At 36.3% G+C, this 21674-nt stretch overlaps 4 protein-coding genes across 6 annotated transcripts; 2 read left to right on the forward strand and 2 right to left on the reverse strand.

Moving 5' to 3' along the window:
- On the reverse strand, positions 1-7341 carry LOC122276366 (uncharacterized protein At5g03900, chloroplastic). The gene is made up of 14 exons (XM_043086017.1): positions 6809-7341; positions 6459-6566; positions 6267-6376; positions 6064-6147; positions 5498-5570; positions 5350-5415; positions 4010-4099; positions 3104-3169; positions 2710-2849; positions 2518-2604; positions 2371-2434; positions 1350-1493; positions 938-1093; positions 1-557 (listed from the first exon to the last, which is right to left on the reverse strand). Exons 1-13 carry the CDS (start codon positions 7196-7198, stop codon positions 950-952), a joined length of 1566 nt encoding a protein of 521 aa, XP_042941951.1. The 5' UTR covers positions 7199-7341; the 3' UTR covers positions 1-557; positions 938-949.
- A 666-nt stretch (positions 7342-8007) lies between these two features.
- LOC122276369 (glutathione S-transferase T3-like) lies at positions 8008-11699 on the forward strand. Of its 2 annotated transcripts, XM_043086022.1 has the most exons (4): positions 8008-8283; positions 8397-8458; positions 10553-10991; positions 11074-11699. In XM_043086022.1, exons 3-4 carry the CDS (start codon positions 10554-10556, stop codon positions 11590-11592), a joined length of 957 nt encoding a protein of 318 aa, XP_042941956.1. In that variant the 5' UTR covers positions 8008-8283; positions 8397-8458; position 10553; the 3' UTR covers positions 11593-11699. The 2 variants fall into 2 exon arrangements, with proteins under 2 accessions (XP_042941956.1, XP_042941955.1); XM_043086021.1 differs by lacking the exons at positions 8008-8283; positions 8397-8458 and having other exon boundaries at positions 10291-10991.
- An 823-nt stretch (positions 11700-12522) lies between these two features.
- On the reverse strand, positions 12523-14719 carry LOC122276367 (pentatricopeptide repeat-containing protein At2g36240). The gene has a single exon (XM_043086019.1). The coding sequence runs from the start codon at positions 14590-14592 to the stop codon at positions 13090-13092; it is 1503 nt and encodes a 500-aa protein (XP_042941953.1). The 5' UTR covers positions 14593-14719; the 3' UTR covers positions 12523-13089.
- Positions 14720-16939: 2220 nt separating this feature from the next.
- LOC122276370 (1-(5-phosphoribosyl)-5-[(5-phosphoribosylamino)methylideneamino] imidazole-4-carboxamide isomerase, chloroplastic-like) lies at positions 16940-21202 on the forward strand. Of its 2 annotated transcripts, XM_043086023.1 has the most exons (8): positions 16940-17173; positions 17279-17340; positions 17744-17951; positions 18399-18484; positions 19451-19552; positions 19938-20071; positions 20359-20407; positions 20887-21202. In XM_043086023.1, exons 1-8 carry the CDS (start codon positions 17056-17058, stop codon positions 21061-21063), a joined length of 936 nt encoding a protein of 311 aa, XP_042941957.1. In that variant the 5' UTR covers positions 16940-17055; the 3' UTR covers positions 21064-21202. The 2 variants fall into 2 exon arrangements, with proteins under 2 accessions (XP_042941957.1, XP_042941958.1); XM_043086024.1 differs by lacking the exon at positions 19451-19552.
- Positions 21203-21674: the final 472 nt, after the last annotated feature.

Here is a 21674-nt window from a genome sequence, read left to right on the forward strand (position 1 = left end):
TTGACACTTTGAATGTGGTCACTATTTAAGAAAATAAAAATGTACACGAGAGAAATGGAATCGGCCCTGGCCACCTGGCCAGTATTTTCCCCGATTTACTGGAATGATGTCACCATAAAAGAGATAATTACATTCCTAACAGATCTCAGGAGACTGCAGATGTTGGGAAATCATCAAGTAATAAATAAGAAGCATGTGATACTTTGAACTCTACACTGATGTATAAGTAGCTACAGTAATGTCCTATTCTTCATCTGTATATGGCAATTTGCGGATAAGGTCCAATTGAATTGTATCGCAAGGCTTTGCAGTCAAAGCTGCTGCTTCCTTCGGTATCTCGGGAGACTGCAGAATCCATCCTTACTCATATTCCCCAGCTTGCTCGGTGAAAAGCTTGGCTTGGAGGGAGGTAGCAGACCGAGATATACCTGATGTTCTCAAAGAAAAAAATACCACGAACTCGGCTCTCCAAAATAACAAATGCAACTGTGGAGTGATTGTCAAGTATGAAAGCACCATTATAATAAGAGCATCCAAGGGAGTCGGGACTTGTATCCCTGCAAGATATAGCAATCAACGATCAAACTAACATCCAAGAGGCTCACTGCCATGAGAAATTTTTAGCATTTTTAGATTCAAGTATCCATTGTTTTTCAATCGAGAAAAATTGATTTTTATTAGCATATTAATCTTTAGGTTCCTGGACTCTTTAGTTGGATTAATCTAATCAAAATGACCACTAGGATTCACATTGCTTCTTTCAATGTACTTGCTTTGTTATTAAACTAATTTATCATTATACCACTATTAACTTGTTACAAATTGTAGCTTCAAGAAAATGTTTGAAATTATATTAACATATATCAAATCATTTCATATGTTGGTTATGTTTTGATTAAAGGCCGGAAATGTCAACTTTAAAGAGTAACAGACTTACAGTGGTATCTACTCAATCTGATTTCTCTCTCTCTCGGAATCTCAAATCCCATTCCTTGGCTTCATAGTCTTGTTCAACTAAGTCCCGGTCAGTGCTGTAGACAATTCGATCCTGTCCTATGACTGTTCTCTGAGCCATGTCCCGAGCACTGAGGAGCTGGATACAGGGACAGAAATCAAGTTAATTATTCATGCAAAGGTTATCTATGCTGAAGAAATTTTCAACGCACAGAAGCAAATTCAACCCTAACAATATGCTACTAATGGCATAGAAGTCCACATGACACTTCCCTTTGTTTTTTTTTTTTTTGGACAAGAAAATTATTTTTGAAAAAATACAACTAATCCCCATGGCGCATCGGGAACATAAAGCAATTCTCAACCTTTTCTAGATAAGCACCAATGTAAGTTACCTTCCGTCTTAGTGAAATATCAGGAAATTCAAGTGCCTGAGCACGCTGTTGCCGAGCTCGGTTTCTCTTTTCTATTTTAGCATTACTATTGCGGATGAAGAACCACCGGATCAAAGGAATTGCAAAGAAAGAACCGGCATAGATCTGCAAAGTAATTGCTCAATAAATAGATGCAACTAAAGATAAACCAACATTTGACAACATTGCGGCGTTGCCCAAGACTGCAATCTTATATTTGTAGAAAGTGAAAATCATGCAAACACAGCAAAAGAAAAAATTAACAGTTGTTAAAAGATTTTTTTTTTTTTTTTTTTTAACAAGTGATAGAAAAAACTTTAATTTGAGAAAGTACTTGGATATCAGTTCCACAAGCAAACAAAAATACTCCCAACTTTTTTTCCCATAGTTAATGAGTTTTATCTCATGTCAGCAAGTTTAAATTCTCAGTAGTTCAGATCAGCCAAAAAGTGGTTGAGAAGAACCAGTTCTATTGTATGTTAAACTGCAACAAATGACATACAAAATTCAAAAAATTCAACCCTCTGCACCACCAGGACATCAATGAAGTTTACTTTGTTGGTAGTTGTAATTAAAAGAAATTTTATATGACCAAGTAAGATATGAAATAATGAAAGTGTTTGACAAAGCCACAATGATATTTGTTAAAAAGTTGACAAATCACAAAAGCTGCTAGCCATCACTTAAAGTGCAATCGTATCATAAAACGAATAGAACAAATACTTGATATCAAGTGAAGGGGATAAATGAAAAATGTATTCTATATACATAAACACATACATGTGTGTTTGTGTGTATTTTCAGAGAAGATGACAGATCAAGAACATTTCTGTTGATAAAAAAGTATTCAAGACATGCTTTGACCTTTTCTCTGATATTTACTTAATTTATGGTTCTGCGCTCATAACACAAAGTGAAAACTACAGAACTAGTCATCCGGAACTCAAAACTTGAACCATATAAAGCAGACTGTTTATATGGAATCTAATACATCAAATCATACCTGAAGGAGAGGAAATATATCGGAAACAAATCTAATTAACCCACTAGGTTTAACTGCAATTTCCCTTCAAAAAAAGAAAAAAATGGGAACATTAGGGCAACATCAAGGGAAGCCACCCAGCATCCATTAACAATAAGAGAACCATACTTTAACATGCTTCCGAGAATAATGACACCAAGCAGGTTAAGCCCACCCAGCCCAATTACCATAGCTTTCTGTGAAGAGCTAGTTTTACTGCAAAGAGGGGTGAAAAAAAGAAAATGAAAAGCAATAAACATGTCAAGAAAGAATCACAGATGAATTTTGCCACATAACTTTTGGCATGGGGGAATATATAACCTGAATTCCCATTTTCTCTCCTTGAAAAACTTCTCGACCCCTCCAACCCAATCAGTCCACCTTCTTCCCACATATTCCTTTTTTCCACTCCTTCGAGAGGCAGTACGCTGTAGAGATGGAAAATGATAAAGAATAGTTCCCTGCATCATAAGCAATTGGCAAGTAAATGCAAAGGGAACACTTTTGTACAAGATGCTTTGATGTACGGAAATTTCACAGGTAGCATTTTTGGCATTAAGATCTGAGTGTAGGGCATATCAATGGTATAAGATAGATTAAAAAAAAAAAAAAAATTGTTGATAATACACAGTATCATAGCTTCCTAAATTTGATCTGATGAATCAGTTCAAGGTCTCGACAACTGACATTCTTCCAATAAATTGTTCTGACATACCTCATCATCTATTTCAGGCTGACCATCAAACCGCAAAAGAACAGGTAAGATGTATGATTCATCATTCTGGAATCAACAAAAAAAAAAAAAAAACAAGGTGAAATGAAACAAACAGCACATCTGCAGTGTAAGAACCAAATGATTGATTGAAAATTCCACTAACAAAGAAAAAAATCAAATAAATTATGTCTTAGAATTATGATTGCAGTCTTTGCAGACAAAAAAGGCAAAACTATTAATTTGTAGGCAAGTTAATCTGAATACAGGGTGAAAAGAAAGACTGCAATGTAAAAGTATCAAGTTCAAAACTTTTTTTGATTACAGACATAAAACCTCATTTTTGTTCAAACCAAAAGTTTGGATGTGACATCGACCATAGCCCTTAAGTACAGTTTTTCTGTGCATTGCCAACTTCAAAACTTTAAGATCCAATAAGCACCAGAATTTGAATACTCCGAAAGTAATCATGGAGATGATCTCAAATGTTGAGGGAAGGAACTTTATTTAATGAGAAATGTTGAGAGAAAGAGCTTGGACCAATAATCAACAGATGATAGTAAAACACAATCGATTTAAATAAAGCATGGTTTAAAACAGGTTAAGAATGTAATTGACATCATGTCTTGGTGTAGTTGGCTATCACGTCAGTTAACTCGGTGAAGGTCTCTGGTTCAAGTCTGGGCGACGTCATCCTTGCTCATATTATGTATTTACTTATAAATAAAAAAAAGGCAAAATCATGACTTCTTGAATTATTGGTAGAGAAAAAAAGGGAGAGCAAAGCAATACTCCATGAAATATAATCACAATGATATGCAATGCAAGCTACAGTACTCCCAATTCAATAGCTAAACAACAAACTTGCAATGCATAATAAAAACTAGACTACATCAAACATGAACTTACTGTGGTCCCTTCTGTAGTTTCTACATCGAGATATGGAGCAAGTTCTTCAGCTGTGACAACACCACCATGAGAAGTTATGTATTGCCCAATCTGCACATAATTTTCAGGAAAATGATTAAGTTATTGCATTCTTCTTCCTTTTTTTTTTTTAACAGTACCATATGCCCATGTTGATTTAGGGCTCATTTGGACACTTCGAATATCTATAAATAGTAGTGAAACAGTTTGTGAATAGTAGTAAAATGGTTTGAGTTACTATGTTTGATTGAGTTTTGGAAAATGTGGGAGAAAAAGTTGAATCAAAATATTATAAAATTGAAAATTTGTTTGAATATAATTTATTATTATTATTATTGCCTTGAAATTTGAAAAAGTTGTATTGTTTCTTGTGTTTTGTTTGAGAGTTTGGGAAAGTTGTAATGATTAGATGAAAAAGTTGTATTGTTTCTTGTGTTTTGTTTGAGAGTTTGGGAAAGTTGTAATGATTAGATGAAAAAGTTGAAAACTTGAAATTGAAAAGTATTTTGTGTTTGAAAGATGTTTGGAAAGGAAATATTTGATAATAGCTGATAATACTTGTGTTCCCAAACAAGGCTTTAATTACCTATTTCCTTTGTAATCTTTTTTTTTTTTTTTTTTAATTGGCATTGGGTGTCCAGGAACAACGTCCGGACTAATCTCGGGGGTGAACAAGCCCTCGTTAAAGAGTTTCCCGCAAATGCACCTCGGGTAATTCAATGAGAAAACCCCTCATTCCGATTGCCTCTAGAGATTGTTTGCACCCAAGGGGATTTGAACTTGAGACCTGTGGAAGCATACCTCCAAGCCCAAGGCCTTCACCACCTGAGCCAACCCCTAGGGGTTTCCTTTGTTATCTTTTTTCTTTCTTATAACTCATATTCCCAAAAGGACTTAAACCTGTGACCTCAACCACCAAAAGGACTTATTAATTACCTCTTTTCTTTCTTATAATATTATCAATATAGAGAGAGATAGGGAGAAAGTACACTTGTATAGCACAAGTACATAAGAAGTATACAGCTGAGAACACTGAGTTACTAGTAATCACACTTAGATAAGAACTATCTATTCTAAACCACTCTTTCTAGAAAGACACATAAAGAAGTAAGGAGGTACTAAAAACGGTTTCAGAGAGGAGAAGAGTTTACTAGCAAAAACAAATCTAAAACGAGATAAAAAAACATAAAGGCAAGATAATAACAAAATTAAACACACTTATCAAAAAAAATAACAAAATTAAACACAAAATACAAAAAACAAAGGAGTTTATATAAAATCTTGAAAGCAATGGATAACTTAATTGAGTGCTAAAATATTACCAACTTCCATCTCTCTTCTTCGATTCCTTGATTTGGATCGCCATCCCCAAACACGAATGAAAATATCTAAAATACAACCATATATAAAATGATGTATTTTGAGATGGCCAGTAAAACCAAAAAAATCACAATCACCTCTATCACCTACAGATTCAATGAAGTTCATCTCCTGATCATCTGTTTGTCTTTGTCGTCTCCTATAGTAATATGGATCCCAGTACCTAAATAAAATGGAACCATAATCACATTCTTGCAACTCTCAAGTATACAATTGCACAAATCTTAATATGCCTAGTTGACCTTGAATAATATGATAGGATGGATGTTTTTAAAAAGGCAATGCTCATCATTATCAGACAGAAGCATCATACATATCGTTATCCACAAGAAAATTAGCCAGAGACCACTGAAAAGTCTAATAAGAACAATTTATCAACAGTCCACCACTATAAAAAACCAAACTCACATATGCATAGAATATCAAACACTTACATGATACTTTAGTCAATCATAGAATACCCTTGTACAGAATGACAAACTCTTACAAAATTTTACTTGTAACCTTAAGTTTTCATACTTTGATCCTCTCAGTTATGATTCCAATGAATCTACACGACATGTCAGTCAACCAATGAAAATCACACTTATATGGTCCTATAAAACATGTGCTGTGAGTAATGCTTCTCATAATCCTGATACTACATAGAATATTACCAGAACAAGTCTGCTGGATTGAAGTAAAAGTTAAATCCCGAATCATATGCTCTACCTCCACGTCTTCCACGACTGTCCTCGTCACTGTCACCAGAAATGCCTTTATCCATGTCAGCATATTACAAAGGATTTGTTTAATAAAGGGAAATGCATAAAGATCAAAAGACGTGCAAGTTTTTGAACAATAGAAGGCCCGAGATTACCTTCTACTACTACCAGACGAAAGAGCAGCAATAATTGTGGTATAAACAATTATAACTGAAGCAATCAGTGCAGTACCAAAGGAAATCCTCACTATATACCCAGCCGTAGCCTGTCAAGTCAATTTTACAGACGATAAACCATTATTTCCTAGAATGGCGAATCTGAACATCAAAGGTAACGAGAATACATACCTTTGCCTTCTCAATAACAGGCTCAACTTTGAATTTAAATGACTTGGCCGCAAGCTTTGCTCGATAATCTTTGGGAAAAACATAGAGTACATCACCCTCGTCCGAAACCTGTAAGAGAGCATCTTGAAAACAGTTGACTTCACCAAATCAAGAACTTCAAGGACCAACAGCATCCAAAACTATAACTAGCCAATCCAAATGTACAATTACCTCTCACATCGTATCATATGCACTAACTTTTAAACATAAAGAAACAAAAACTAGCACGCTTAAATTCACTTGAACATCCACAGACACACATATACATCTAGTTTTTAGGAGCGCGTGGACGTATGTAAGTATGTTTATACCTCCAAGAAGCCATTGGTGTCAGCAGCAAGAGCTTGCAAGGCCTTCTGAGCTTCATTCAACTTAAGCCCGGCTTTGCTCGCCACGTCACCAATGGTGACCCTCCCTCCCAAGGAGTCCACGGCCTCCATCGTCCGCTTCCTCACATCAGAGGGTAAGCTATCGCTCTCCACTGAACCTCCAGGCCTAATTGCGGAAGGTACATCGATACTCGCTCTCACGGCCCCTACCAAAACCCTAGGTTCGCGAACTTTCACAGGGATTCCAGGGGAAAAAATCGGTGTTTGGATGGGAGGAAAGGTGAAAGAATGTTTAGGAAAAGGGGGGAAGGGTTTAGGGTAGAGGTGACAATAAGTTGGTGAGATGGCGAAGCACATGGAAATAAAGGCCATTGAAAGTTGGCGAAAAAAAACCCGAATTTTTTCAAGTTATAGCCATGAAAGAGAGGAGGGTTTTGCAATTTGCAGAGGTAGTAACGTAGACTCTGTGCCTTGTGGTACCAGGTATGTTAACGGCATCTCTTGGCGAGTGGCTCAGAATCAGAGTTTTAGATTATTTATTATTATTATTACCCCCCTTTTATCCTTTTGGGCCTTGAACAGAAAATTGGCTCTCAAATATGGATTGGACAGAGCTTTCGCAATCACGCCCATTTTGTCGTTGAAAAGCCTCGCCAGTCGCCAATTTCGCTTTTGATATTTTTTCGTCTTTTTCATAAATGGGAGAATTTTTATTTCGTTGAGGGAAATCGTGATATGAAATTTTTCTCCTTGAAAAGTGAAGAGATTTTTATTTCGTTGTATTTTGAATCCTTAGACTAATGGGGCTCGAAGACGAAGTTAGCTTCGTCCTCAGGGAGATTCCTCCATATGGTACGCACGACAACATCAAAAATCTTTGCGACTCCTTTTTTAAAGTTATTGGAAAATAGAAAATACAGGACCTATTTTATATTAGATTTTGTGAAAGTGAACAAATAACATGAGAAACTTTTTGGATAACACCATACAAGAGGCACATACATTCAAGCCCCGCATCAAACATTCCTAGAGATCATATTTTTGTGTCCACCATCAAATTCATCCTTCCCATAGTTCCCCAAAGATTGCAAGTATAACCAATCTTAGAGCATTGGCATTGGCTTCATCAAAAGCCAATGCATCTTTATAATTTGATGAATATACAAGAAACTGCCCTGCATTGGATTCGGTAAAACCAATTCGCTCAAGTTTTGAGCTACAGTGAATCGCTCACGTCCTTCATATTTGAAAGGCTACTGTATCACTTTCATCCTTATATTTTATTATAATTTTAATACATAGCCGGTTACTTTTCTCTCTCTCTCCTTTCCCTCCCCGCGTCTTTCTCCCCCCCTTTCTCTCTTTCTCTCGTTTTCGTCCGAGCTCAGAAAATCGAAAGGGACTCTTCTCCTCCACGCAAAATCAAAGCAAATCCATGGTTTCTCTCCTCAAATCAGGTGCGATCTTCTTCTCCATTTTCTTCCCATGTTTTTTGCTCTCTCCCTTTCTCTATTTCTCTCTGTAACGATATTTCCTCACCGATTCTTCCCCTTGTCTTTTCTTCACGTAGAAGCAGAGTGATTTACTAGGTTGCTTCCTTCAGCACTTGGCGCAACGTTCTGCTTCCTTCAGGTTCGTCTCATCTCCTAATTTCTGCAACCCTAGGTCTATCTTTCGCTTTTTCTTTTTGTTTGTTTGTTTGTTTTGTTTTGTTTTGAGGTGGAGCCGAGGGTGGTTTTTGTGGTGGTGGGTCTGGGAGAGGATGGGTTGGGGATAATGGGGTCTTAGAGACTGTGGGGTCTATAAAGTATAACCCAAATAAAGTGAGCATTAACACTAAATAAAGTATAACCCAAATAAAGTGAGCATCAACACTAAATAAAGTATAATGTGAACATCAACACTAAATAAAGTATAACCCAATACTATATTTTCAAAGTGATCATCTCTATCGTTTCTATTTCCTTTTCTTAGTGGTTGTATCTGTCTTCCATGCCTTCCTAATTGCGTTAATATCTTTCATTTTTTCTTTTTGTTTGTTTGTTTGTTTTGTTTTGTTTTGAGGTGGAGCCGAGGGTGGTTTTTGTGGTGGTGGGTGGGAGAGGATGGGTTGGGGATAATGGGGTGTTAGAGACTGTGGGGTCTGTAAAGTATAACCCAAATAAAGTGAGCATCAACACTAAATAAAGTATAACCCAAACCATGTGTGGGATGCTGGTAATAGTAGCTGCTTACTTTAATGTAAAGAATATACTGTTATTTGTAGCTTAAAAGCATTGAAGTTATCAAATGGGAAAACTACAAGATTATTTTATGGATTTTTTTATTAGTTGGGTTAAAGGAACCTGGTTTATGTATATGAATAATTGTTTATTTTAGTGATCGATTACCCACATTAATCGTCAGATTGGAGCTACAAGATCAGTAGCATGATCATGCATTTCCATATGTAGTAAACAAGGCCTTTTAAATTATAATAGTAAGTAAAGGCCCTCCCTGGAAGCCTCTTCTCAGTACCAAAGTCAACATGATAAGTGTATTATGTAGGACATTTTATTTAATTACATGGGACATGTTACTTAATTACTCCACATTGTTATGCCCTGCTGTCATGCTATGTTATTAAGCCATTTTTTTCCAGTCATGTCATCTATGTGTATTGATCCATGCATTTCATATGTAACATTGCATGCCATGAAAATTCTCATCAGATAAGTAAAAAGAAAAGTCATGAGAACAAGAATGATTAAGCTTTAAGAATGGCTATAAGAGATGCATGGTACCAATACAGTAATGTGTGGACACACAAGCTACATCGAATCATGAATTAAGGTGTGGTCTACCATGGTAAAATATGATACGAGATGTTAGTGGTTGCCCCTGTAAGCTATGGCCACAGGTTGTAAATTAGATCCCAACCTTGAACACAAGGAATAATGTGTGATGGCCATAAGGAAAGTGAACACAGGGTATTTCAAATAAATATACTTACTTCCTTATATATAATAGTACCTTGTACATTGATGGAGAATGTCAACTCATTAAAATATATGAAGAAGAAATTAGTTTATACAAGTAGTTTACATGCAGGCAATTATTCATGCCTAGCTAGTGAGGAGTAGCAAGATTATTGGTGTTACATACCACTGTGTAACACCAAGATTATTTCTGGCTTGAGGGTGCCCCGTTTCTTTTCTTGCCCATGTTTTCTTCGACACTACATACCACTGTGTGAGGTTCATTGGATATTAGATTTATTTGGTCACATAGTAGGTGCTGAGCATGCTTAACTAGAAAAAGCATTGGTCACATGGTAGATGCTGGCCATGCTTAACTGAATTGTATGATGAAGATTGCAGCTGCCTCCAAAATAAACTGCTTCTATTTCAATCTTTTTATATATAGTTAAATATTTCAAAATAAACTGCACTTAACTTACTGCACTTAACTTTGGTGGCTTCCAATGCATAGTTGAAATGTACTTCAAAGATTGCTATTTATATAAAACCTGTTTCAGATTTAAGTAGAATTTCAATGAGGTGTTCTATTTTTATTAGTCAAAAATCTCTATGATTTTGTGTCTTAGTAGCAGATTTATTCGTGTCAATTGCAGTCATATACTGCTATATATGCTGATGTTAAAAGCTTGAAATGTACTGTCTTGTTTATTGTGCTGCGTTGTATGTGCTGCTTTGTCTGACAACTTAATAATTATAATTCTCCTAGGATGGACAATCTGTTGGATGAGGACCCATTCTTCACCACTCTCTTACAAAGTGGAGGAGAAGGTCCTATTACCACTCCAACATTCTCACAGCATTCTAATGTTGTGGTCGCTTCAACCCCCCTTCACGGTGAAAAGAGGCCTCCAACAAAAAAAGTTCAAAGAGGAGCTTCTTTCACTGTTGAAGAGGATAATGTACTTGTCTCTGGTTGGCTCAACATTAGTATTGATGCCATTCGGGGAACTGATCAGAAATCCACTCAAATGTGGGAGAGGATTTCTGAATTTTATCACGAGTATAAAAAACCACAGACTATGAACCGTTCGGTTGGATCATTGATTAATCGTTGGTCCATGATTCAGAAATGCACAAATAAGTTTTGTGCATATCTAGCTCAAGTAGAGTCATTGCACCCGAGTGGTGCAACCGAACAAGATAAGGTATGTACACTTTTCCTTTAATAATATGGTCTATTTATTCAAAGATTTATTATTTGACACTATTCTTTAAAACTTTTTTCAGATTGAAAAGGCAAAAATATTGTACAAAGAGATGGAACGAGGAAATTTCACAATGGATCATTCTTGGAATCTTTTGAGACACCAACCCAAATGGCATCAACATATGAATACGCTGAATACGAGGAGAAAGCCACATGATAAACATCCTTCCAATGAGCAGTCAAGTGAAGTTTTGGGCGATGTTGTGGAGGAGCATGTTGAAAGGCCTGCTGGAAAAAAGGCTGAAAAGGAAAACTTGAGGAAGCGAAAGGCTCAAGAATCATCTGATGCTGAGTTCAACACGGCATTAGGAGCAATGACCGAGGATAGACGATTGTTCATGGCGGAGAGAAGAGAATGGCAGACGAAGGCTGATCGTGATAGAGGTGCACAACTGGATCTTGATAAAAGAAAGTTTGATGCTGAGATGATGGGCAAGGATCTTTCTGGTATGAATGTCATGCAGCAAGCCTACTTCCGTAAAGTTCAGAAAAAAATTTGGGAAGAGTCAATGAGTGATGAAGATGGTATATCCGAATGACTTTCTGATTTCCAGCTTGTAGTGGCTGCTTAGCCACGAGACTTTATAATGAAGCATGTGGCTGGGCAGCCACTATGATAATGGATGACTTTCTGATTTCCAGCTTTTTTGAATGGAAATACATTAGAATTTGTGAATATTAGTTTAGTTTTTGGACTTGGTTTTGTGGATAGAAAATCTGTGAAGTATCCATTTTTTGGAAGTGTTTGTGGATCTGTTTGTATGTGATGAAACTGGATATTTGCTGGAAGTATTTAGTGAATGGAGGTTGTATTCTTAAACTTGTCTGTTGGATCTGTTTGTGGACAATATATATGATAATGGTGTCATTTAGTTAGGCTGATTTTGTATGCTTTTCCGATTGCTGTATATTCCTATTTTGAAGCTGTATTTTTTATGTCATGCAGTTGAATTTGTGAAGGTTTATTGGCTCCAAATGTTGCAGCTGTATAGTTGCAGTCAATAGTATAGTTTGTAGGTTTTATTAGATCCATCCGAGATGTATATTCCATATTGTGTACCAGTTTTAGAATCTGAATTTGTAGAGTTGTGTAGAGCTAAATCCAGCTTTTAAGAAACTGGTTTTATACGAGATGTGTAGCTTTTAATCCACTGAATTTGTATTTCTATTTAAGAAGATGTTACAGCTGTATGTCTCATATTTATATCCAAAAAAAGCATATACTGCCTTGACTATAAATATATATACAGCAATATATAACTGAATGGAAATACAGTTTAATTGCAAAATATGAAAAAAAAAAATTATTATTAAAAATATAATATTATATTATTATTTTGATGAATCTAATGGCTAATCCAATGTGGGATTATGGATAGGAAGATTTTATGATTATGGAAAACATGTACTTTTCATCAAAATTTGAAGATGGCTTTGATGAAGCCAATGCCAATGCTCTTACACGAAGATTCGATGCCATGTTCAACAACAAATTCTCAGAGTACCTCAATACCAACACAGGTCAGAAATTATTCTTCAAGTCAGAAGTGAAGAAACACAAGGACCTTGCTCTTGATTGTGGCAAGCCTCTCTCACCTGGAATTGAAAAGACCACAGATAATCCCACAGAGAATCCCACATATTGCTTCCTTGTCTTGCAGATCAATAGAACGAAGTTATAATGTGTTCCCATTCCACACAAATGCTTCTGATCGCCACATCTAAAACTTGTACATACTAGAACTTGTACTAATTATTGGACTATTGAACCAGAATTGGCAGGGATTATATAACTTCCAATTTATAATCCACGTTTTCATGTTGTCAGGACCCACTATATCTCTTCAGTCACATGTATATGTTTCTTTCCCTCAAAAAATCGTGCATGATATCAACATCAGAAATATCCCTGGCATATAAACTTTCTCAATGGAGGATCTTTTCCTCGTTAGTACGTTTCCAATAGCACCACCATTGGTTCTGCACATGAGGCAGACAATGAAATAAAAATCCAATCTGAAAAAATGTTGATATGTTCAATTACCAATAACATTCGCTTGGTGCCGCACCCAGCTACTTGAATTTGCAAGGCCATCCATCAACCTATTATATGCAGCAAGATCAGGTAAAAACCCTATATCCAACATCTCATCCACCACCACTGCCCCCTCCTTCCTTTTTCCCTCTCTCGTATAACCGGACACCAAAATACTGTAGGTTGTTTCATCTGGTTCAAAACCCTTGCTTGAAGCCAGCAACCTCAATCTATTTGCATCCACAGTTCTACCCATGTCACAAAGTCCTTGAAGGAGACAATTAAATGTCACACTATCTGGAACCATGCTCTCCCTAAGCATCCTCTCCATCAGCGTGAATCCCTCATCAATTTTCCCGGACCTCCTCAAACCTTCGACCAAGGTGGTACAAGAAATCAAGCTTGGAGCGTCACCTTTCCCCCATAACTCATCCACAACCCCCAACGCTTTACTTGTGTTTCCTTTCTCACAGAGCTCCTCCATCAGACCAAAGTAATCATACCCATGAGGCAAAACTCCTTTCCTTGATAAATCACTCAATAGCTCACATGCCTCCAGAACCCGACCTCCTCTACGAAGCCCATCAACCAGTATCTCACAGGTCACTCTTGAAAACTCGCATCCCAATTCAATCATCTCGTAAGCCATTGCAACCCCTTCATCAAACTTCCTCTCCCTAAAGAACCCTCTAATCAAGGTATTAAAACTAACCACATTTGGACAGCAACCCTTTTCTCTCATCTCCTTAAACAACTCCAGAGCTAGCCCGAACTGTGAATTACGACAGTAACTGCTAATTAAAATATTAAACGTATACACATCCGGCTTAACCCGATCCTTGAGCATTTTATCATAAAGCTTCAAGCCATTATGATGCTCCCCACATTTCACATATCCATGAATCAATATGTTATAAAGCGCCACATTAGGACTCCCGTCGATCATTTTTCTCATACATTCAAAGGCAACCGCAGCATCATTTAGTTTTCCAACTCTAGAATAAGCATTGATCGAAAATCTAAAGATGGGTTCGATTCGAGGGCAGGAGAAGATACCGTCGGAGCAGGGACAGGGGTTAGAAGCCATGAACCGGAGTAGGGATCCAAGGTCGTCGAAGCGGTCGGTGATAGCGAGAGTGCGGGCCATCCATTCGAACGTAGAGTGGTCGTGACGGAACGAGTCGACGGTGGAGGCCCAGTTGAAGACGTGGAAGTCGTAGTGAGTGAAAGCAGGGTGGCGGTGGAGCTTGGACTTGAGGAATTGGAGGAGGTGGGTGGGATTGAAGGGCGGTTTAAGATGGGCCATGAGGAAGCGGAGGAGGTGATCATGGTGGTTGGGTTTATGGGTGTGGTGCGAAAGAGTGAGAATGGGGAGAGGGGTGAGAGAGTCCGATGGTGGTGGTAGTGGGAGAGAAGGGTCTGGGATCGGAGACTGTGGTGTTTGTGGTGTTTTGGAAGATAGGAGAGTTTTGGGATTGCGCTTCAGAATCTTCTTGAAACCCATTCTTCCCCGAGTCGATATATTTGCAGCAGAAGAAGAAGGGTGCCCTTCTCGCTTGCCTCTCTCTCTCTCTCTCTAGTGAAATTCCACAGAAATACTATTTTTCTTCGTCTTTTGTTCTCGCGACTGTTGATGCTGTTAATGGAATAAAATGTCTAGCATATTTAGGCTAACAATTTCGATTTGTGCATTTGACAAAAAAATTAAATAAATATAAAAATAGGATAAAATATAATCAAATACAAATCAATAGATTGATTTGAGTTTGATCATATTATTAAAAAGGCCGTGTTGAAACTTTAATCAATCAACAAGATCGGACACTCCTAAGAAAATAGTTGTAGAGATCTGATATGGAATTGGAAGTTTTATAAAAATTAATAGTGAATAGTAAACATGGCAGTCTATGGGATGATGGTGTACTAGAGAAAGGAATGGATCGTATGGAGTGAGGATTTGGAAGCAACTAAGAAGAGGTTGGGGGACGTTTGTCAATCATACTAAACTCTTGATGGGGGAGGGCACACGTATAAGATTTTGGACGGACATTTGGTGTGGGGAGCAGGCACTAAAGTATTATTTTCCATTGGTATACCAAGTGGCTTGCGATCAAGAAGTTTTGGTGTTGGACCTAGTAGTTCACGCATGGGATCAAGTCATTTGGAATGTCACTTTCTATAGAGCAGCACATGATTGGGAAATAAACACTTTCGCGGAGTTCTTTAACCTCCCGTATTCTATGAAGCCAAATGGTTTGCAATAAGATAAACTATGATGGAAACCTATGAGTAAAGGTACTTTCTCGGTTCGCTCTTATTATAAGGCTCTTACAGTTATACTAAACTCTCTGTTTCCAAGGAAAAGATTGTGGAGGAATCAGGTGCCTCCCAAATCAATTTTCTTCATATGAACAGCTGCTCTGGATAAGATATTGACTACTGATAACTTGCAAAAGCGTCGGGTAATCATTACTGATTGATGCTATATGTGTAAGAAAGATGGTGAGTCAATGAATCATCTCCTACTACATTGTGAGACAGTTAGAGTATTGTGGTGTGAAGTATTCAGTCGAGTAGGACTAAACTGGATGATGTCGAAGTCAGTAGTAGAATTATTAGCCAGCTGGGCGATGTTGGGAGGCGATCCACAAATCACAACTGTGTGAAAGATGGTACCGATCTGCATTATGTGGTGCAGTTGATAAGAGCGTAATGAACGAACATTCGAAGATAAGGAGCGGACTAGGGAGAAGATTCGTATCTTATTTTTCATTACTTTATTCCTATGGTATTTAGCTATAGACTTCAATGGATAAAATGTACATGACTTTCTAGTGACTATTATAGCCACTTAAATAAGTCTTATCTCTTGTATACCATCTTGTGTATTTGCAATATGCTTATTATTATTAATAAGATTGTGTTTACTTAAAAAAAATGAGCCGTACAAGTGATCCACTTAACAAAAATTAAAATAAAATAAAAAATTTCTCAAATCATTTTGTTCACAAATCACTAAGATCAACGAGTGACCTGCCACAATTTTTTTTCTTCGTTAAAAGTTGGTTTGTAGATTGACAAATTTAGCACTAAGTAAAGTATGGTGCATTCATTTGGAAAGATTTGGACAGTGAATTTAGATAAAATGAGATAAGATGAAAATTGAATAAAATATTTTTAGAATATTATTTTTCAATAAAATTAGATTTAAAAATTTTGAATTATTTATTATATTTTGTATAAAAATTTATGAAAGTTATAATAATTAGATGAGATAATTAAGAAGTTTGTAGTTTTAATATACGGATTGGAGAGATTTTCATTGATAGTATGATAAAGTTTTGTTTGGGTTTTGTAAAAGTGGTGAAACCCATTAAAATAAGTTAGGATGCAAAAATTCTTGAGTTAAGAAGTTTAGACAATATAATAAATAATTCTTGAAATACAATTAGAAAAAGTAAAAGAACTTATTCATGTTGACAAATTATATTCTCAAATGCGCAGAAAAATTATAGTAAAGTATTTAAATGCTGTAGTTTAATTTTAAAGATAAATTTTAAAATTTAAATATTATAAATAAAATATTATCATTTAAATAACGTAGATAGTATGCTCTACATAACAACTTAAATATAGAATTGTTCTTGGTGGCTAGATTAGCCCCCCATAGTTACTGCGGTGGCTGTTTTTGTTTAATTATTAATTTTTAGAAATTGTTAATTTATCTAAAAAATATTAAAAAAATTATTTAAATGTTTGCAGTGTTTAAAATTCTCGAAAATTTCCTATTTTGCACATTTGTATATTTAGGAATGAAAACATCTTTACTAAAAATGTAATAGAGTTTAGACGAGATTTATTGCCAAACATCCCTAACACATTTCAAACGCACTCTTGCGCCTCGGTCTCAACCTATAAAACCACCCAGCCTCTCTTCTTGGTACCTGTAGCAATTCGGCTCATCACGATGGCTCAAAGCCTCTATACAATCTCAACACGCGACTTGAGCTCGCTCCAACCTTTAGCCTCTTTCTATAGCCAGAACAGACGAAGAATCATCAATGCTATTCCTTCTCCATTTTTCAGTAACATTGCTTCACCCTTTTTCCTGAAGTCTTTCGTACTTGTAAAATTTGATTTCATTGCTTGTCACTATTATTGTTATTATTAACTTTTTTCTTTTGATGCAGGTATTTCACGGTTGTCCACTAGGTGTGCTGTTCGTTTCCGGCCTTGCATTGATATACACAAGGTACCCAAAACTAAAAAATCTATCTATGGTTACGGTCTTTGTCTGTCTATCTCCTTCTTCAACTTAATGTGTTTGACAAAAGGTCGTGAAGATACGTTTTGCGACGTTGAAGTTTTGTTAGCTCAACTTTTGGTTTATGATCAAGGTTGTCTACTACATATTTTTTGTCTCAAAAACGATTTCTTCAGTGCTTTTTCGCTTGTCTAGAATATGTAAAATATAATTCTATTGAAGTTTTAGGTTGACCCGTATATGTCATTGGGTAGCATAATGGCTATTAGGGGAAACGAATGCTGCATGAGTGGTACATTTTGTCATTCCATGCAGTTGTGCGGTACCTTTTTTAGTGCAGACTTGAGTAATTTTGTACTAATATCATGTTTCTAATGTGGTTTCTTATCAGGGGAAAGTGAAACAGATTGTTGGTTCAACCCTTCGGGATTCTAAGGAGGATGGGTCAATTCTCGTGACCAATTTTGAATCAGATAAGTCAGCCGCTGAGTTTGCAAATTTATACAAAGAAGATGGACTTGCAGGTGGTCATATCATCATGCTTGGAGCAGATCCTTTGAGTAAACGTGCAGCCATTGAAGCATTGCGTGCTTATCCTGGTGATTTTTTTTGCTCTTTTCTGATATGTTGTGTTTGTGGTTACTTTCTTTTACCGGTTTACTTAATTACGATTTATTTCTTTTAAATTGAATTTTTGGAAATTATAATTATGGATCTACTGTGTTTCTTTCTTCTTCTTCTTCTTCTTCTTCTTTCTTGTTTGATAAGTGGATCTACTGTATTTCACCTTACAAGAAATCTATTTATCTTAAATAATTAGAAGAATCACTCTTCTAGCTGATCAGTTTTGTTCTCAAAACTTCAATTTGCATTTTTGGAATGTGGTTTGGCACTTGCACCACTCTAATTCCTTATGTTGAGACATTCAACCCACGAAATTGAGCACCTGAGATTAGGTTGCATTACCTTTAAGCTGTATAATTGATTTTAAGTTTAAAACTTACAGACTTTTCCTCTGCTGAACTTACTGCGAGGACTGGTACTAGGCGGTCTGCAAGTTGGAGGCGGGATCAATTCTGAAAATTCTTTGAGTTACATAGAGGAAGGAGCTTGCCATGTCATTGTCACATCAGTATGTGATAACCTCTTCTCTTAATTTGTTCTTAACATTTATACGGAAACATGAAATACTACGTTGGTGATATAATACAATTTCTAATCTTTCTCTTTTTTGGTAAGTGTTTACAACCTTTCTTGATTACCAAAATGTGTATGAATTTTCAGATAATGATCCATTCTTCATTTTCCTTTATTGTAGATTTGGGTATGTGAGATTTGTATAATGTTAACTTGAAATGGGGGACAGCCTCATGGGCTGACCTATTGGAGCCAGTAGCACTTATTGTACTGATTTAAGTATTGTTACCAATCCTAGAGATGCAAAGCTAACCGCAACCATGAAGAAGCCATATCTATTCCCCCTCTCTCCAAGCAAAAAAAAAAAAAAAAAATGATAGTCTTGAAATGAAAGTGGCTGATCGTAAACCCAATTATTGTCATAGCAGGATATATATCTTGTTGGCATGCCTTCCAGAGAACTATAGGCTAGTCGCAGGCTAAGCTTATGAATGAGGACCTTGTATGAGTTCTCTGTGAATTATGTCAAAGCTACCTAAAGATTATAGGACTCTTTTTGCCTACTTGATTCTAGAAACCACCTAAGTGTCAGATGTATTGGATTGTTGGTGTTGAACATGATAGAAGGATTATTTCTAAATGACCATTGAAGGGATGGTAGGGTTGAATATAAGTTTTACTTCCAGAACTCTCTTGATCAAGGTAAATGAATATTCCTTTATCTATTTTAGGTTAGTGCTCAAAGAATGAAACTGGATCGCAAATAATGGCGGTTAGAGCATAATGCTTATGTGACAGAGATATTTGTATAACCACTTAACAAAAATAGTTTTACTTGCCAGTTGATTCAATGAATTTGGACTAATATGCATAGACAATTTCTCTCAATTAAATGTTTAAATTGATCTCTATTATTTACCTTTTGGTTTCAATTTTTTGTTAATCTTGATTTCATTCACAGTATGTATTCAGCAATGGAGAAATGGATCTTAAAAGCCTTAAAGACCTTGTTCATGTTGTTGGAAAGCAGAGGCTTGTCTTGGACCTTAGCTGCAGATGGAAGGTGTTAAAACAATTTCTAGATGTTTATCCTTTATGCGTTGGGTAACTGGGTTCAAGCTTGAGGTTTCATTGTAAAATGTCCCCAGGCAGGAATTGGTGACGTCTTACAAGCTTGGGTTTGAGCCAGGTTTTGTACTGGTTTCATATATTCAGAGTTGTAGTGGTCGTTCAGACATGAGTGCTCCAGGGTTGGATGCTCTAGTGCAAGGAAAGATAACAGAGAACGACAATTTTATAAGAAAGGGTCATGGATTAGACATAAAAAAGGGGTCGTGGATTAGAATCGGAATCAGAAATAATATATTAGATCCTTTTTTATGAGCCCCCCTTTTGTTTTAGCATTCAGTTTCAACTATCCTCTTTTATGTGCTGACTTCGATATGCAGGAAGGCAAATATGCAATTGTGACTGATAGATGGCAGAAGTTTACTGATGTATATCTTGATGGTAAAATAATGGAGTTTCTAGCCAGCTATGCAGACGAGTTTCTGGTCCATGGTGTTGATGTTGAAGGGAAAAAGTAAGTCTAAATTGCTATCTTTAATTTAATCACAGGTTTTGCCCTATGCCTTGAGACTTTCTTGCTCCCTTAGGTTTTTAGAAGCATATAGTCAGCTTTCAGATGATATATTATTTGTAAGATATCTTGACTTCTTGGGTTTTGTTTTGCCTTTGGTCAGATAGACAAAGAGAGGGAAGAAAGAGAGTTTTGAATTGAGAATATAGATTGCACAAGTACATCTGCTGTGAAGACAATTTACTCGAGACATTTGATTCTGTTTGATTATTATTATTTTTTTTTTGCAGGCTGGGAATTGATGATGAACTTGTGGCATTGCTTGGGAAGCATTCACCTGTGGGTAGCTGCGTTCATTATTATTTTGTCATTTGTCTTTCAGATTGTCTTGCTACTTTCTCATTTCTTGGCTTGAAATTCGTAAATTGATAATGCCTGGAGCATTGGATTTTGCCAAAAGACTCTCTCCATCTAGGCAATGACTGTCATATTGGTCAAAAGTATAAGAGTTCTTTATATAGATGATGGCAGATGAAATTATATAAAGACAAAACGGTAAAAACTTATTCGGTTAAAAGAATATAAATACCTAGGCAATACCCAAATGGGCAGAGAGATTCGGCTCGTGCCAAATTACCTTCATTCGAACCATTCTCATAAGGTGTGAATATTACACGGTGTGACCGAGCCATTAGTCCGCAACAACCTTTTTTGTAAGCGCATCAGTTACATTTGATGTCAAGAGCTTCTATATTTTGCCCTTTATGGATGCTATCTTAGACAACTTGTTAATACAGCATATGGTTTGGTGGTGCCAGATCCCAGTGACTTATGCTGGTGGTGTGACCGGAATGGCTGATCTCGAAAGGATTAAGGAGGCAGGGATGGGAGTTGTGGATGTTACCGTGGGCAGCGCTTTGGATATATTTGGGGGCAACTTGGCTTACAAAGACGTCGTTGCTTGGCATTCCCAGCAGGAGGCTTTTACAGTTTAGTTCCTTCAATTGTTTCGTTAGCGTATGCTTCACTTCCGTGTTTAGCTTCTACGGTTTCATAAGCTTTGTATGCCAAGAGAATTAGGCTGTAACTGACGAGACTAGAGAAATCATTCCCCCCTCCCCCTTCCCCTTTTCACTCCTCTGCGTTCCTAGTCTATCAAAAATTAGTAAGTTGAAAGAGATTAGCGTAGCAGGATTTTTTTAAAAAGAAAAAACAAACAGAAGAGAGAATAACTGTTGGGAGAATATATGTGTATGTATAGATATGTATGTTTGGTCAAGTAAATTTATAAATTAACGTGATGTGATGTGATATTTTTTTATTATAAAGTAGATTTAATATATCATATAACATAATTTTATTTTTATGAAATATCTTTATAACTAAAGTATATTTATTTTCTGTTATTAGATATTACATGAACAAATATTGAAGAGATTATGATTAAAAAGATGCATCGTGCCAGTCTGTAAAATTCAATCAACCCATCAAAGAAAAGGGTATTGCGTTTTAAAAGACCGTATGCTTATTTTCCATGAAGTAAAATTAATTTTTTGAAACATTAAAAATAATAATAATTTTTTTTTTTTTAAAAAAAAAAAAATGA

The sequence above is a fragment of the Carya illinoinensis genome, chromosome 9, assembly GCF_018687715.1.
Source record: "Carya illinoinensis cultivar Pawnee chromosome 9, C.illinoinensisPawnee_v1, whole genome shotgun sequence".
Classification (NCBI taxonomy): Eukaryota; Viridiplantae; Streptophyta; class Magnoliopsida; order Fagales; family Juglandaceae; genus Carya; species Carya illinoinensis.

Bases quoted from the DNA above. Each gene is read 5' to 3' on its own strand.
- LOC122276366 (XM_043086017.1), bottom strand. From the start codon at position 7,198: ATGGCCTTTATTTCCATGTGCTTCGCCATCTCACCAACTTATTGTCAC. The intron at 6,377-6,458 runs GTATGTATTCTC...TTGACTTGACAG, and splicing joins CTGTTATTGAGAAGGCAAAG to GCTACGGCTGGGTATATAGT. The intron at 5,571-6,063 runs GTAATATTCTAT...CATTTTATTTAG, and splicing joins AATCCAGCAGACTTGTTCTG to GTACTGGGATCCATATTACT.
- LOC122276369 (XM_043086022.1), top strand. From the start codon at position 10,554: ATGGACAATCTGTTGGATGAGGACCCATTCTTCACCACTCTCTTACAA. The intron at 10,992-11,073 runs GTATGTACACTT...AACTTTTTTCAG, and splicing joins GTGCAACCGAACAAGATAAG to ATTGAAAAGGCAAAAATATT.
- LOC122276367 (XM_043086019.1), bottom strand. From the start codon at position 14,592: ATGGGTTTCAAGAAGATTCTGAAGCGCAATCCCAAAACTCTCCTATCT.
- LOC122276370 (XM_043086023.1), top strand. From the start codon at position 17,056: ATGGCTCAAAGCCTCTATACAATCTCAACACGCGACTTGAGCTCGCTC. The intron at 17,174-17,278 runs GTAACATTGCTT...CTTTTGATGCAG, and splicing joins TATTCCTTCTCCATTTTTCA to GTATTTCACGGTTGTCCACT. The intron at 20,072-20,358 runs GTAAGTCTAAAT...TTTTTTTTGCAG, and splicing joins GTTGATGTTGAAGGGAAAAA to GCTGGGAATTGATGATGAAC.